Source organism: Micrasema longulum, unplaced genomic scaffold, assembly GCF_059751315.1.
Source record: "Micrasema longulum isolate JH-2025_06_02 unplaced genomic scaffold, ASM5975131v1 h1tg000248l, whole genome shotgun sequence".
NCBI lineage: Eukaryota > Metazoa > Arthropoda > Insecta > Trichoptera > Brachycentridae > Micrasema > Micrasema longulum.
In genome coordinates this window covers 769,140-785,698 of record NW_028277453.1, presented here as the reverse complement: position 1 = coordinate 785,698, position 16,559 = coordinate 769,140, and the positions used below count along the sequence as shown (strand labels likewise).

The following is a 16,559-nucleotide window of genomic DNA, read 5'->3' as shown; positions in this document are numbered from 1 at the left end:
CGCAAAATAATAGGGATGAAGCTGGTCACTGGCTATTGGATTTAAGTATCACTTGTCTTTTAATTATATATTTGTTAACAAGCGTTAAGTATATTTATTTAGCAAAAATCATTAAGTATTACTTAAAAAATTCCTTACACAAGGCATATTTTTTTGGTACACTATGACCTCTAGTATAACCCCTTTCAATGAATGAATCGAATTTTTTGGCTGGTATTATTTTAAGCAACTAGCACTTAAGAGATGATATATAAAAATCAAGATGAGCATAAAGCATTGTTTACACGTGGACAATACAATATTGTTTTGTCCCAAGACTCGACCATTGTCCACGTGTAAACAGCAATTTGTAGGACAAGACTTTGTCTCTGGACATCGCCTCTGAGATAGAAAGGCAGGCTGGGAACAAATTATCCTCCGCGGAACAATGATTACCTCCACCACCGCGCGCAGGACTCGACCATTGTCCACGTGTAAACAGCAATTGTAAGACAAAATCATGTCTTGGGACATCGCCACCGAAATAGACAGACGAGCTATTTCTGCGGAACAATTATTACCCCCCCCCCCCCCACCGCGCGCGGCCGCGAGTGGGAGTTTTTCAGAAAAATATTAGAAATCTGTGGAATTCCGAGCAACGGAATAATCCGTTTTCGTTTATCAACGAGAACATTAGCCGAAATGTACACACAAAAAACTTAATATCCAGCAGTACCCAGATATCAGTGAAACTTGGTACAAACTTAATTTAAGATTGATGGAAGGTTGAAAAGGAAAATTTGACGCGACAAGTTTTTATCAAAAGTTGCTGGAATATTGTTATGTCAAATTTGAAGAGACAAGTTTTGACAAAACTTACTGGAATCTTGTTATGTCAAGAATGGTATTTCAGAATCCGAAAGTCATATGGTGATGATCAACACATTGCCATATACATGAAAATATGGAGAGAATGCCTTTTTTTATTTTTTTTTATTTAAACTGTTATATTTAATCCCAGGACTTTCCTACAAGACAGATTTTTTTTAGCACCACAACAGGCTGTGAGGCCCAATTACAGTGGTGAATTACAGCACGGTACGCCCAGTCTTAAGAAAATCACATTTCATTTTTGTGTTCTCACCAGGAATCGAACCCCGAACCTTCCATGTGTGAGTCAAATGTCTTAACCACTACACCACGGAGGCCGCCGAATTAAATTTGTGCATGACAAATATCCAAAAAAGTGGTTAATTCGAAACAACATTCAGATTGGCAATACTATCAAAGTCATAGAAAAATGATATATTTCACCGTTTTTGTCCGTGGGTTACATGTCATTTATAATCACAGATTACAGATATCTTTAGATAGGAAACTATGGTACTATATCTAAGCACTTTGGGCGTCGATCGCAGCGTTGTCTAGTGTGGCATACAAGAAGCTTTGACGATGGCGCGAAAATTCAAATCACTGCGTTGCATCGTATATTGATATTTATTGTACAATATCAATACAAAATTGCTTAATTAAATACAAGTATTAGCACGCAATTTAATTTTTCTGTCCTGTATTTAAAAAAACAATTTTACATTGATATTGCACATTAAATTTATTATGGAATAGAAATACATAAATAAAAATTAAAAAAAACATTTTTAATAGTTTTATTTTACTGTTAAAATAAATCCCTCGATTCTATTAGATGCGTCAGAAAGAATCGAGAAAGAAAACTGACACTCGTAAAATAATATTATATACATGTGTGGTTAGTATATTGGATTATCAAAAATAACAAAATTGTGCAGCATTGTGATCAGCATTGGATCCCTGCTATTCCTGGATGAAAAATATTTTCTTCGTGAAGATTAAGAGACATGGCATCAACAATCACCATTCTGAAACAAAAGAATATTATTAATGGTGGATAATTTATTTTATTTCACATTGACATTTCTAGGCTGCTGCTTAGGAATAAAACAGGAAGGAAGCATTTATAAGGTTACTAAAGAATAAAATGAAGTGCTAATATGCTAATATTGGATTATCAAAAATAACAATTGAGTATTATTTAAAAATTGTGCAGCATTGTGATCAGTATTGGATCCCTTCTATTCCTGGATGAAAAATATTTTCTTCCTGCACATTAAGATCCATGGCATCAACAATCACCATTCTGAAACAAAAGAACATTATTAATGGTGGATAATTTATTTTATTTCACATTGACATTTCTAGGCTGCTGCTTAGGAATAAAGCAGGAAGGAAGCACTTATAAGCTTATTAAGTAATGAAATGAAGTGCTAATATGGTAGGTAAGAAGAAAAGGGTATGCATGTATCTACTCTATTGTCTGCGCTTCTTATTCTTAAGTCTTTTATTATAACACTTTCTAGCTTGTAATTTGAGAGGATCAACAATGCAAGACTCTAATTTTTTTCGCCCAGTTAATAGAAAGTTAATTTGTTTACACCAAGAAAAAATATATAATTGCAATACTAAGTTAACAATAAAATCAAAAAGGTGGCCTCTATGTGCTGGACAAGATTTAATATGCCGATTTGCTGGAGAAAATTATGGGTCAGAAATTTGTTTCAACTGAGAGGGTCACTTTCATGGTCATGTCATACGATATATATGTGCTATAAACTTTTTAATAATTAAAAAAGGAACGGCCCACGCTCAGACGATGTAGTCTTGGTCGATCACAAAAACGGCATTTCTCAATTTGCAGAAAATGTATAAAATTAATAGAAAAATGTAAAGATTAAACAACCATAGTGACATTACACATCCCTGTTTCACGCCTTTTGAGATCGCAAACCAAGATGTAAATCTCCCATTAACTCTTACGCACGCTGAACTCTCCTGAATTTATATGTATTGTTTATTATTTTTTTCTTTTTAACAAAGAAACAAAGATGTTTCTCTTTCTCTTATATATAAATATGTATGTTTGTAAATTTTTATTACAAAAATAAAAAAAATATTACTACAAACCAGAAATAGGTTGGATGAAAGTCGTACCACTGCAACTGGCAACGCCTTCCGGGAGTGCACAGGGGTGTTCTTCAGTAACAGCTATGCCTACTGTAATTCACAATAAAAATAAAATGAACATCATACCAGATAAAATAATGCAAGAACTTCAGGAAAAACCTTGAAAGATCGAGTAAGGCTTGAACGAATAGAAAAGAATAAGCTGAGATGGTTACGTGTAGAAAGCATTAACGACAATATAATAACTGAGATAGTACATAAGTCTGAAAGAAGGGGTGTAAGGAAATGTGAAAATTATAGAAAATACTTATCCGAACTCGGTTCACCGAGTAAATAATGAGAACTATTTTCGTTGGATGGTGACTTGTTAAATCCTATAAAATAAATACAAATTACCAACACCACATTGCGAAAGCACATCCTTACAATTGAAAACACACCATGCCACGACCATAACGACAATATAATAAATGAGATTGTACATGTCTGAAAGAAGGGGTGTAAGGAAATGTGAAAATTATAGAAATACATACCCGAACTCTGTTCACCAAGTAAATAATGAAAACTATTTTCTTTGGATGGTGACTTGTTAAACCCTGTAAAAATAATACAAATTACCAACACCACATTGCAAAAGCACATCCCTAAAATTGTATACACACCATGCCACCCTGGTAATTGTTTGTAAATAATGACCAAATAAAAATGTCGGAAGTTGCAGGAAAAGGCACTACGCCAACTTTGTAGATACATAATAACCCGATTAACCAACTGTAAGACAAATCACAAACACCACATTCCAAAAGCAGACTTGCAATTGTATAGACACAAGACAGATAAACAAGGTGCAATTACAGTGGAAAGCCAACCTGAGTCGTACATATATTTTTCTTGCAGAAATACTAATAACTTTCATTGTAAAATGGGTCCAGATTAATAAAAGTATGCTTTCCCTATGAGTTGTAAAGATTGTCAATAAAAATTTGCAGGGCAGACAAACAGGACAAATAAACGTGCAACATGAGACAAATTCTTGAAATAATTATGTATGAAATATCATGCAATTTACCTGGCAATCCAATGGTAGGCACAGAGCACAATAAAAGCTGGATGTCATTGTATTGGCTAAAGTTGAATGCGTTGAAGTGTTTAATGCACACAAAACAAAGTCGATTAATTTCGTCATCTGATAAATTCATAAATTTGGGACTTTGAACACGATTGATCCATTCTTTAAATAAATGTGGATATCGTTTCGGAAAACGATGTAGTTTTTTCGTAGAATTACAATTCGGTACGCAACAACTCGGCATTTCGAAGAAAAAAGTGTAAAAACACAGAGAGCAGTGTGACAGCGATTTCGAATGGAAACGGATAAATTGGCGGTTCGTCTAGAAGGACGCCGGCCGGCACGGCGTGGCTGGGCACACGCCGCCGACAGTTGCGCCACAAACTGTATTGATTTACTAGCAAGTGGCTTGTGCGACATCGGAAGAATGACTAGAAAGTCTTGTATTGGCTGAAAACTGCCTGTTTATAATGCGCAGTTCTTTAATTACGCATTTATCATTGGACGTTTTTCCGGCGATTTTAAAACTTTTAAAATTGTCGAAGTGTTAATACGCAGTTAAAAGGATAAACTTTTGATATGGCACTGAGGAAAAATCATTAAAAATGAGTTTTTGTAGCACTGTTACTCGACAAAATCGTCTATTCAAGAGCTCTTTAAAAGTGAGTTTGATATTAATACCTCATCCACTGCGTAATGCTTACTAAACGATTAATTATTAAACACAAACATTATACTATTATTGAATTGAATTGATTGAATTATGTTTTATTTACAGAACGAAAAGCCTGTTGATAATATATCGATATAATAAACCAATACTTTAACGCCAGAGGCTCTTATACTTCACAAAAGTTAACAGATGGAAGAATTGAGGAAATGAAGATGTTTAAACATAGGCAGAACGCTTAATGTTACATAGTTTGTATAGTGGCCACTTCAACCAGCCAATGACAATACATAAGCCCAGTAAATACCTAGACTTCCATATTTCCTTCCCAAAACGTTTTCCCTTTGTTGCAACAAATTTTGATTTGAATATCGGATACTTTTTACCATGAGAAATCCCGCTAGTCGAAAAGCTAGTAAGTCATAAAACAGTTTTATTTATTTGTTTCAGAGTTGAGAGACAAAATAATGCACCGGACTCTGATCTCCAGTCAATTGACATGAATTATTTGACATCACATCGCCCCGCATAAATAGCCCCTAATTTTTATTATTTATTCAAAATAAATATACTGAGTAATATTAAAAAGATATTTTATTCAATATTAATATTTTTAAGAAGCTTCGTGTTTTTTGTTTTTTTTGGTTTGTGTTTTTTTTTGTTTCGTTTTTTTTTTTTTCTTGTTTTTGTTTTTTTGTTTTTTGTATTTTTTTGATAAATAAATCCAAACTTGCATGTTGTTTGTTTTTTACAAACATCATGCAAGTTTGTTGGATAGTAACTAGAAAGTTTGCTTTAAACTTGCCTCAAGTTTACAGAGTTGCAATCTCAAACTTGGGTCAAGCTTGAACTCTTGATACTTCAAACTTGATACAAGCTTGAGGCAAGTTTAAATTGCTATCTGGGATATGACATTTTCTTTACTGATTGTTTTTTCGCTCTAATCCAAAACAGATTAAAAAACATAGCATATTTTATTAAAATGTAATATTAATGTTTTCAAATCAGTGTTCTGTAAATTAAAAATGTATTTGTGTAAGTTTTGTGAACGCGCCAACACTAGATAATTGACATATACATGAGTCGATTAAATTAATAAATATGTTTCTAAGCCGGTGTTTTTAATCCATAGCGATACATTGAATTGAACCTATACAATAAATAAATATTATATTTCTTCTAGAATTTCAACCGTTCTTGCACTCTGTAGCTGCAAGACGTGTTGGGAAGTTTGAAAAGGAAGGAAGGAAAAGGAAAGCCGCAATTGATTTTATTGGTTTAAAAAAAACGGGTTTCAGGGTTATTGTTTTTTCATCTGGACTCGAGTCATATTTTATCATAGTTTCGATGGAGACACATAAATAAGAATGACTTAATACAAATAAAAACGACTAGTGCATAAAAAAGTTTGTTCTAGTATACCAGTAGTATAATCTGAAGGAAAAAATACTTTTTTATTTTGATTATGTTGCCACACGATTTTCAAAATCGCTATGAATAGTAAAAACTTGTACACAAAAAAGATAAAACATTATAGGATGGTGACAGAACAGACGTACAGTTTAAATATACCTTTTAAAGGTATTTTCACATCAATATTCTACGATTACATCCCAGAACGATACAGCGTATCTCCAGCGCATTGTCTTGTTTAAAAGATTGTTTCCAGATTGTTGCTGTCTTTTTTTCCAAAAAAAGAAAAAATTCTTTTTTGTTTCAAAAGTAATTAAATCAGATACATATTGAATAACTATCAACAATTCATCACGTGTTTTTATTGTATATTTATCAAAAAAATAATTTTGTCAATTTTTCTTTTCCTTATTTTTAAAACGTAGTTTGAAATTTTCGACTTTGATATTATTTTTTCAGAAACCTGCTGTATTTATTTTTTTTTATTTTTGTTTATTAACCTTATTACACCATCTACATGAAGTACTTGTTTTCCGAAAATCTTTTATAAAATATATGTGAGGAACGCCCTTAAGTTTCACTATTTTCTTTTAGAAATTAAATTCAAAAATGTTTAATAAGAATTACATTATCATGACAGGGAATTAAAACATTTCCGATATGGCACTAGGATTACGCTATCTTCTATTTAATTTTAAATCTCCGATCGTCGAATGTGCCAGCTATCTCTCACACATTTAAATTATTTCCCCCCGGAATAATTTATCGCTCCAATGTGGGGCAGAATTTTGAACGGTTTTGTTGCAACTACCATTTAGTTATCTTCCCTTGATAATGTCGACGCTTGGCAAAAGAGTGAACACTTTTACAATATGCATTTTGTCTATAGTCACGTAGTTAGTAATTAATATATGGAAGTGGCAAACTGGTCACTGGAGGCGCTGGTGGCCACAGACTACTGTGGCAAAGTTAAAGGAATGGCGCTGCTGTCAGTGCCAGCTGTCGTCGAGAGTGTAGTCTGTGATATAGGCTGTAGATAGTGTAGATCTCTGGTCTTTAGCCTGCGGTCAGTCGGCATTCCGGCATAAAAATTGAAGTGTATGTTTTTGACGTCTTAGTATTATGCGAGAGCGGAAACTTCGTCCGTATTATTTGTTGTTCTGTTTATAGTTTGTGAATTAAGTAAAGTTGTATTGATAACTATTTTTTAAATTTTAAATATAAAATTATAAATATCAAACATGGGAGACAGTGTTCCGCTTTCCAGTTACCTTAATGTTTTGACATCTAAAGTGTGTAGATTATGTGGTTGTAAAGATGGCCCCTTTCTCAACATTTTTGGAGCTGGAATGGATTTAGCCAAAAAAATAGAGCATGTTGTGACCATAAAGGTTATTGAATTTTCTGTTTTTTGTTTTTAAATTTTTGCTTGCATGTCTTCATGAAATATTATTTTGAAGGATAACTTTCACTTTATACTTGTTATTTAAACATAGAGAAGGCACCAAACTAGAAAATAAATAATTGACACTAGTTATTATTAAGAAGAACTTATGAAAACATTTGGTATCGTATAATAACATAATATATCAACGTTTCTACTGTGATTAGTGTACCCACTTTTTGTTTTCTTGTAAATCCCTCTCATCTCTTACTAAACTTGATTATTTTTGTTCCAGATAAATGAATGGGATGATTTGCCACACAAAATATGTTTTCGTTGTTCAGCCAAAGTAGCCGATTTCCATGAGTTTGTTGAGAAATGTATTAAAACACAACAACTATTTACAAAAAAACTCGGAAAGGATACAAATTTAAAAAAAGTCCAAAGTAACAAAATCAAAAGCAACTGGGAAGCGAAGTTAAATAAAAACAATATATCTAACGATGAATATTGCGATGAACTGGTGAAGAAAGCCCTGGAATCTGTGGCTTCTTTAAAAACGATTTCTCCTAGCTTGGAAAATACTGATTTGACTTCTAAATCTGTGTCCAAAACCAATGTCGTAATAAAGAATCTTAAGATAAAACTTTCTCGAGTAGACAGGCCAAATTTTCCCGGTATTGTTAAAAAAGATGGGAAATTTATAATTGGAGAACCCCAAAATAAGGCAACCCCTGTAGAAAAATCGTTAGGATCTACAAAGAAATATGGGAGTGCAAATCGAAAAAACAGTCTAATAAAAGAATCACAGCTTGGAATTATAAGAGAACATTTGAAAAAGCTACAAACTCAGATAAACAAAACGCATGTAGACACAAATAAACTAAATCCGACAAAAAATAGTGACACTGTTGAATCGATATCTGTAAATAATCCTACTTCATCCATTAACAGTCCTAATAACAAGCTTAATATATCTACTAACAAACCTAATGTATCTACTAACAACCCTTCTTCATCCATTAACAACACTACTTCCATAAATGACATCTCTGCTTCCACTAAAACCCCTGCTTCCACCATCAAAACCCCCCTTCCACCATCAAAACCCCTACCCCCACCATCAAAACTCCTGCCTCTGCCATCAAAACCCCTGCCTCTGCCATCAAAACCCCTGCCCCCGCCATCAAAACCCCTGCCTCCTCTAAGACTACTACAAATATAGTTCAGAAGCAAGAGGTTACTCCTGAGAGTAATTTTACTATAGTAAAGGTTGGTGGAGTAGGAAGCGTTTTCACTTGCAAGTTTTGTGACCATTTAATCCTCGAGAGATCCAGAATGCTCAGTCATAAGTGTGTCGCTTACAAATCCACTGTAGAAACTCCTCTAGAGAGCAATGTATCCAATGGACAAAGCCCTGTGGAGGTGTCCGATGCTGTAAAATCTAATTTAAACAAAGAAACGCCACAAAAAATTCCTACCAAAACTAACACTAATTCAAAAACTACTCCTCTAACATACGGACCGAAGAGAAGGAGTATGTTGAGAAATCAATCCCAAAATGAAGAAACAACTGAAATTTCATCCCTCCCCGATGATAATGCAATACTATCATCACTTTTATCACAACCACAAGCACCATTAACCCAACCGCCACAATTACCAACACAGCTACCGATTCCTATGAATACTGTATCACCGAGTTTCTCTATTAAATCAGATAGCATATTTTCAAGCAAAGATGAACGGAATTCTCTACTATCTAAAAGTTTTTACTTGGTTCCCGTCGGGAATAATTCGTATTCAATACAGATGAAACCTCAACTAGCCCAAACTACAACTATAACAATAAACACTCCATCCAACATTTCTTCCAGTCAGTCAATTCTGCCTGATTCTAATAAACGTTTACTATTTCCTTCGGAAAATCAACTACATCCGCAGCTCACGCAAGCAGTCCCTCATGTTCCATCTTTGGTAGCATTAGCTAAACCTACAAAACGCGTTCCTCATAAAAAGTTCAGATCAGCGTACGCAGAGGTCATTCCGGATAAAGTAGAAAAGCCCAGTGTTATGCCTTATCCAGTCGGTCTTCTTTGTAGAAATTCTAATAAACAGAGCACGCCTATCGGGAACCTGCAAATTTCCTCGGAAAATGTGGCGGAAGTTTCTAAAACAAAACCTTCGAAAAACAGCTATCCGCAATACACTATTTTACCACCAAAAACTCCAGGAAAAATTGTAATCAGTACCGTTTCGCAAGCAAAACCCACAACTCAAGTTCCTGAGCCAAAAGAATGTAAACGGAAAAGCCAAAAAAGAAAAGCTTCGAAGTCAAATAAGACTGTTAACATTTTGGATAAGGCACCTGGTCCGGAACCACAACAAGAGCCTCCACCTCAGGAGCAGACTTACCAAAATAACATTGAACAGAACGAACATTTCTTCACATATGTTAATCTTGACCCGCTGTTAAAACCTTTGTACATCCTTCCTGTTTCTAGTGAAGCTCCGGTAGCCAAAACAATTTTTAAGGAAGTTCCTATAACCTTTGAACCTAAAATAAATGTAAAACTAGACCAAACAAAATTAAAACTAGACCAAACAAAATTACATCTACATCAAACACCTAATACACCCAATATAGAAAAATCAGATCAATACACTTGCTCTATATGTGATTTGCAGTTTTCCCGCGAAAAAAAATTACTTGCACATGTGAAATCACATTATCAAGGCTTTTACAATGACAATGATGATGATGACTGAATATATAATATATGAAATAATAAAATAGTGAAATAAGTACAAAATGTTAATCATTTTAATGTTGAAAAGTAAAAAAACTAATTTAAAAAATATAAATATGTACAATTTTTTTGCTATGTTTAACATACTCTTTTTTTTTGTGCGATTTTCATAAACCCAGACAGGGTTTGAAATGTAGTGGAATATACAGCACATAGTTGTTGGGTTTTTTTAGAAAATATTTTACTTTTGTCTATGCTTTAAAGTAAAATACAGATGTCTCATTCCTGTCTCAAAAAATGAGTGTTAATATATTTAATAGGTATTGTAAAAAAATGAGGAAGTCTGAGTTTTTAATATAAATTTTTAATTCCATCACTATTTTTTTAAAAGTGCGAATTTTTACTTAACCAATACAATTTTTTTAAATTGTATTTTGTTACCATTATGTTTTTTTAGAGATTAAAATTTACTTTTTACATGTCATGTTACACTTTCCTTCCTAGTTTTGCGAAATGTGGATAAATAATTATCAAATAGACTATTATGATAGGCAAACTAATTTGTAAATGATGATGGATCTGCCTCGTGGTCAAATGGTCAGCGCATTTGCTTATCATGCAAGAGATCTCGGCTTTGATTCCGGACATAAAATATCATAAAATAATAGGAATATTTCATAGTCCCTGGATATGTTACCTGAAGCGTAAGACTGATTGTCTTACCTTTATGTAACAAAAATGATCAATATACGCTGCATTTGGTGCAGTGCCCTATCGAAAATAAAGTAATGGAATGAATGAATGGTGATATAAGTGTGTATTGAAAATAATATTATTTTGATACTGAAATTATTTTTTGAAATCTTTTCATGGATAATTTTTTTATGAAAAATTGTATTTGAAAAAATGAAAAATTGTATTATGAATACGGTGGGTAGTCGATCAATTTGTAACCTACTTGGTTCAATTTTGCCTGCATGACGGCCGATCTGTGAGCGGGTGAGTTGTCATGATGGAGGAGAACTTTTTTGCGAGCCAAACCACGGCGGTTTTTCCTTCAATTCGCTGTCAAAATGGTTCAATAATGCTGTGTAGTAATCTCCAGTTATTTTTTTAACTTTTTGCAAGCAATCAATAAGAATAATGGCTCCGTTACCTTATCGGCTGATCGGGTTGTATTTGACTTATACAGTGGGCCTTTACCGCGTTTTCTTCATTGTTCAGACTGTTTCTTCGTCTCCGGCGTGTAGTAATGGACCCATGTTTTATTAACAGTGATGTATCGACGAAAAAAATTCTTCAGACCATGTTTATTCTTCGCCAAAAACTTCTCCGAATCAGTCACACGTGTGCGTTTTTGGTCGATAGTGAGCAAATGCGACACCCATCGCGCGAATAGCTTTTTCATATACAAATTATTGTGTATGATGGCGTGTACACGCTCAGTTGATATGTTCGCAGCCTCTGCTAGCTCACGGATTTTGATTTGACAGTTTGCCATAATCCAATCATGGATTTTTGGTTATTCATCATTAAAAACACTTGTATGTCCATGAATAAATTTAGCTTTCCAAAATTTAACTGTTGCTAGCGATGGTGCAAACTCGCGATAAACACCATCTATTTAGGCTGTGATGGTTTTGTTTTTCAGCATGTTTTTCCCTTGTGAAGGAACTTAATCACTGAACGATATTCGACGTTTTAAATTTTTCACAAACATAAGTTGCTTGCTTGCGATGGCTGTAAAAACCTAACTTATTGATCTTTTTTGCTTCAAATTTTGACACGTCATGTGTTGGATGGCAGATGTTTAGACCAATATGGCGTTCACTGTCACGTTATGCCATCTATTAAAGGCTAGCTTTCCGTCAAATGACCCTCGTATGTTTTAATCATGCTAAATGTTATATTATTAGTATAAAACTATCAATCACACTTTTTAAAAGGATTCCAATATAGTGCTTTGACGAGTGTTATTTAGGGACATAGAAAACGCTTTATCTCTTAATGTATGCAAAAGTATTTTTTCTGAGTTGAGTTGAGTTGAATTGAGATATCAACTTCATCCGCCCATTCCAAGCAAGCATACAAGGCAGACGGCTTGACTATGTGGGATCCTTGCAACTGGTTCTGATGCCTCCAATTAATTTTTGTTTTCGCTGTCATGCCCATTTCTTACTTTTCCTACTATGTCTTCATTAGTTTAAGGCTCCAGACTATCAATATCAGCATTGTCTATCAAGAAATTGTTAATCTCTGCTTCTGAAAAGCCTCTGTTTTGAAAAAGGCTTACTGGTAAGTCATCTTCATGGTCAAAATCTACCACATCTTGGCTGGAAATGTCATCTGATTCAAATAGCGAGGGCCACAGAGGCTTTACAAAGGTATTCGGATTAGCTGGGGTTTAGAATATCAAGGCCCTGCTGTACATGCCCATGGCATCATCATTAACCTTAGTTTGCTAATCATAAAATACCGTTACAAAATAATCCTATAATTTTGTCTATTAACGGTGGATGTAACATGTTCAAATGAAAGAGAATAAAAATAATGTAAAAAAATATGTTTCGGCTATATTAAATAATAGTATGGTAATAAAATTAAAATGCATTAAACTTCCTCATTTGTAGGTGCCTTTATGCTGGTAGAACTGTTAGTAGATTTTTCAAATTTTTTATTGATATCTAAAACATTTATTTGATAGCAACTGCAAAATCCTTCTATATCATCATTGCGCTTGCAATATCCACTAAGTGATGCTTTAAAAAAAATAAGGAGATAATTATAATAATGCATCTTTTGATGATTGTTTTATTTTTTTAAAACATTTTTTTATTGATAACATTAGGAAGAATACGTAATTTTATTATGAACAAATATTTAAGTTTATTTTGTAGAAACAAAGTTGTGTAATCTTATTGAGAACTTAACGGGTGTTGCGGGCGCAATGACAATATATATATATTTTTTTTAATTGAATCGGCATTCACTTCGTAACACTTCATTATAAATTATTATGAAAATAAAACTTTGTTATCAGTGTTACACAATTTTATTCTTTTACAAGAACACAACTATAGTTTCGGGAGAGCACTCCTCCCATCGACGGGTGATATAAAACTAATATAATAAACACAGAATATTTAATAGATTAATCTAATTAGATTCGATGACATTGTGAACAATATTCTGTGTTTATTATATTAGTTTTATATCACCCGTCGATGGGAGGAGTGCTCTCCCGAAACTATAGTTGTGTTCTTGTAAAAGAATAAAATTGTGTAACACTGATAACAAAGTTTTATTTTCATAATAATTTACAATATATTTAATTGCTTATTGATTTATGTAAGTGCGTGTTTAATTCCATAAATTAACACTGCAGATCAACAACTTTAAATGTTGACAACCATTAAAAAAAAAACTTGTTGCTGTACCTACGAAAAATATACGTAAATAAAGATTGAAATAAAATTTAAAATAACTATTATTGATTCTAATATATCAGGTCTATAAAAAACGTTATAATGTGCTTTTATGCAGTCACCAAACTTATACAAATGACATTTGTAAAATGAAATTGTACAGCTTTTTATCTATAAATTAAAAAAAATATTGGAAGATTTGCAAATAGTTTGTAAATAAAACACACATAATGTATTATATATTTAAAAAATGATTGGTTAATTATTAAGTATTTAATGCAGATAATACTGTTATAAAAATTTTATAATTATTTGGCATAATATAAAAAATACGGTTTTCTGTAAACACTGATGTTTTGATTTTAGTTAGAGGTATGCCTTGTATTGCCTTTATGGTATCGGTAGACAAGAAGTTTGCCTCGAACTTAGCCACAACTTAATTTCCATTTTCCAGTCCAGTGTTTATGATTTTGCGGGCTTTTAATGGATATACTCGAATTGCTGCTGTATATTATGAGTAATTCCATAAACTTTAATTTGATAATGTGTTGGTTTGATTTTCTAAATCTTTTTGACTACCTTGCCTATACATATGAGAAATGTGTGAAAAATTGAATATGAAAGGTGTGTGTACCTGATTAAATTTAATTTATTTCTAGTTAGAACATTTCACTGAAAACATGTCTTTACTATTAAGAGAACATTGAAAAATATAAGTTTGGATATGTACTGCATTAAGGAACTACCTCTTTCATGATTAAATACATACAGTATTTTCTTAGTAAGCTTGTATCAATGAACAAAGTGATCACCCACTCTGTCTCATCAATAGTACCTCTGCTACAAACTTATATATCCCATAAATTAGTTTTAAAACAAATTCAACCTGCCAACCTCTAGCGTTTGGCACTTAAAAAAATAGAAATTTATTTGATTTTATGTATTTCAAATTATACATTGGATAGAACCAAAGAACTTGTCGCTTCATTTGAAATATTTTGAAGAATTATACAGGATGTCTCAGAAATCAACGTCTACCCGGAAACGGGTGATAGGCCAAGTCGTAACAGTTATCAGAAAAATATAAAAAAAATATTTAGTAAAATACTTTTCAAATTAAAAGTATAAAAAAAAATTTGGATAAACTGACACCCTGAGATGATCTTTCAATTCCTGTGACTACAAATATTAACTTTTCAAAGATGTTTTTTCTGTAATGTAACTATGAATAACCCTTCTGTAAATTTCAGTTTAAAATCAGAACGTTACTTCCTCAGTTTTTGATAAAATGTTAGATTTTTGCCCAACATTGAATTAAGAATAATTTCTTTAGCCAACTTTAACTGACTGTACTGAAAAAAAAACTACTCTACTATTTTGGCAAGTGACTTCAAAAGATTGGGCATTTGGTTTCAATTCTAAAATGGTACAACACTTGCTAGAAAAAAATTTAATTGAGGAAAAAAAAGTTTTCTAATGAAACCTAAGTTCATGCCAATTCTGTTTAATTAGATAAAATGTTAGTAATGCAACCTATGCTTCTAAGTCCACAACTTACAGGTATAAGTACACGCCATTTCGACAAAAGAGTGAGTGTAACAGATAGAGACTCCATCTTGACCAAAGAGTACCACGGGCTATCAAGTTATTTGTTAATTTTAAGTGCAAATTTAAAATAAAATTCAGTTATTGGATTTTTTCAGTTTTGATTTATTTACAATGTTATTTTACAACAAATGTTCGAATTGATTGCCTTCAGCTGCAATGCAAGCTCTACACCTTCTTAAAAATGATCGCGTAATATAACGGGCGTATCTTCTCAAGTTAATGTGTTCAGCGGCTTCTGCAATTTTTCGGCGCAGCTCGTATAAATCTTGAATAGGTTTAGAGTATACTTTTTCTTTAATCGTTCCCCAGTAAAATAAATCTAAGGGGTTTAAGTCGGAGAACGGGCAGGCCATGAAATTGTACCACCCACCCAATCCACCTATCGGGGTATTCTCGATCGAGAAACTCGTACTGCGCGAGCATAATGCGCTGGGTAGCCATCTTGTTGGTACCGCATGTTTCGGTAAATGTTCAGTGGAACGTCTTCCAACAGATTTGGTAAGTGGTTTTGTAAAAAGTCCAAATAAACCTGGGCATTTAAGTTCTCCGGCAGCTCGAATGGACCAATAACTGTACCATTCAAAATTCCTGTTAACATGTTTACTTTAAACCAGTACTGAGATTTGTTGTGGATTTTCCACGTGCCATTCATGCACATTGTGGAGGTTTATGAAACCGTCCTTTTTAAATGTTGATTCATCAGACCATAAAATTTTTTCAAATAATCGCGGATTCTCTCTGTACATCAGCAACATCGTTTGACAAAATTGCACTCTTTCTGGGTAGTCTCGAGGTAGCAGACTTTGTACCTTTTGTACATGGTATGGGTGAAACTGTTTTTTTTGTAAAATACGATGTGCATTACTTTTGGGTACTTCAGTGGTCTCTTCAATTCCACGTACTTGAAATACTTGTGTCTTGTTGGACTGCTTGGAAAACTTCTTCCTCGTAGGGCATGACGGGTCTTCCCTCGCGAACCATTTGACTAGGGAATCGGCCCTCTGCGAATGACCGATACACATTTTTAAACACTCGATGGATCGGGATGACGCTCAGCGTTTGGGTATCTCTCATGATACATTCTAGCTGCAGCATTATCGTTGCATAAGCATTCTCCATAAATTAGATGCATGTTGGCGTATTCCTGTGCGGTGTACCGAAATGGCATGGTAACACTCAAACTACACAAACACGGGATTACGATTAAAACAAGTCCAATAAACAAAGCCACAGTTGTAAGTACCAAGTCAATACAGATACA

The 16,559-nt window shown here is 33.4% G+C and overlaps 1 protein-coding gene and 2 long non-coding RNA genes across 3 annotated transcripts; 2 read left to right on the top strand and 1 right to left on the bottom strand.

Moving 5' to 3' along the window:
* Nucleotides 1-2,979: 2,979 nt before the first annotated feature.
* On the bottom strand, nt 2,980-4,515 carry LOC148283317 (uncharacterized). The gene is made up of 3 exons (XR_015821875.1): nt 4,049-4,515; nt 3,513-3,575; nt 2,980-3,069 (listed from the first exon to the last, which is right to left on the bottom strand). It is a non-coding gene; the product is annotated as an uncharacterized LOC148283317 (long non-coding RNA).
* A 3-nt stretch (nt 4,516-4,518) lies between these two features.
* Nucleotides 4,519-5,257, top strand: LOC148283316 (uncharacterized). The gene is made up of 3 exons (XR_015821876.1): nt 4,519-4,710; nt 4,827-5,017; nt 5,169-5,257. It is a non-coding gene; the product is annotated as an uncharacterized LOC148283316 (long non-coding RNA).
* Nucleotides 5,258-7,222: 1,965 nt separating this feature from the next.
* On the top strand, nt 7,223-9,840 carry LOC148283315 (uncharacterized). The gene is made up of 2 exons (XM_088223682.1): nt 7,223-7,522; nt 7,811-9,840. The coding sequence occupies exons 1-2, from the start codon at nt 7,373-7,375 to the stop codon at nt 8,738-8,740; spliced, it is 1,080 nt and encodes a 359-aa protein (XP_088079808.1). The 5' UTR covers nt 7,223-7,372; the 3' UTR covers nt 8,741-9,840.
* Nucleotides 9,841-16,559: the final 6,719 nt, after the last annotated feature.

What these genes read in the sequence shown, in the direction of transcription:
- LOC148283315 (XM_088223682.1), top strand. Translation starts at nt 7,373, where the DNA reads ATGGGAGACAGTGTTCCGCTTTCCAGTTACCTTAATGTTTTGACATCT. An exon ending in AGCATGTTGTGACCATAAAG is followed by an intron (nt 7,523 to 7,810) that starts GTTATTGAATTT and finishes TTTTTGTTCCAG; the next exon opens with ATAAATGAATGGGATGATTT.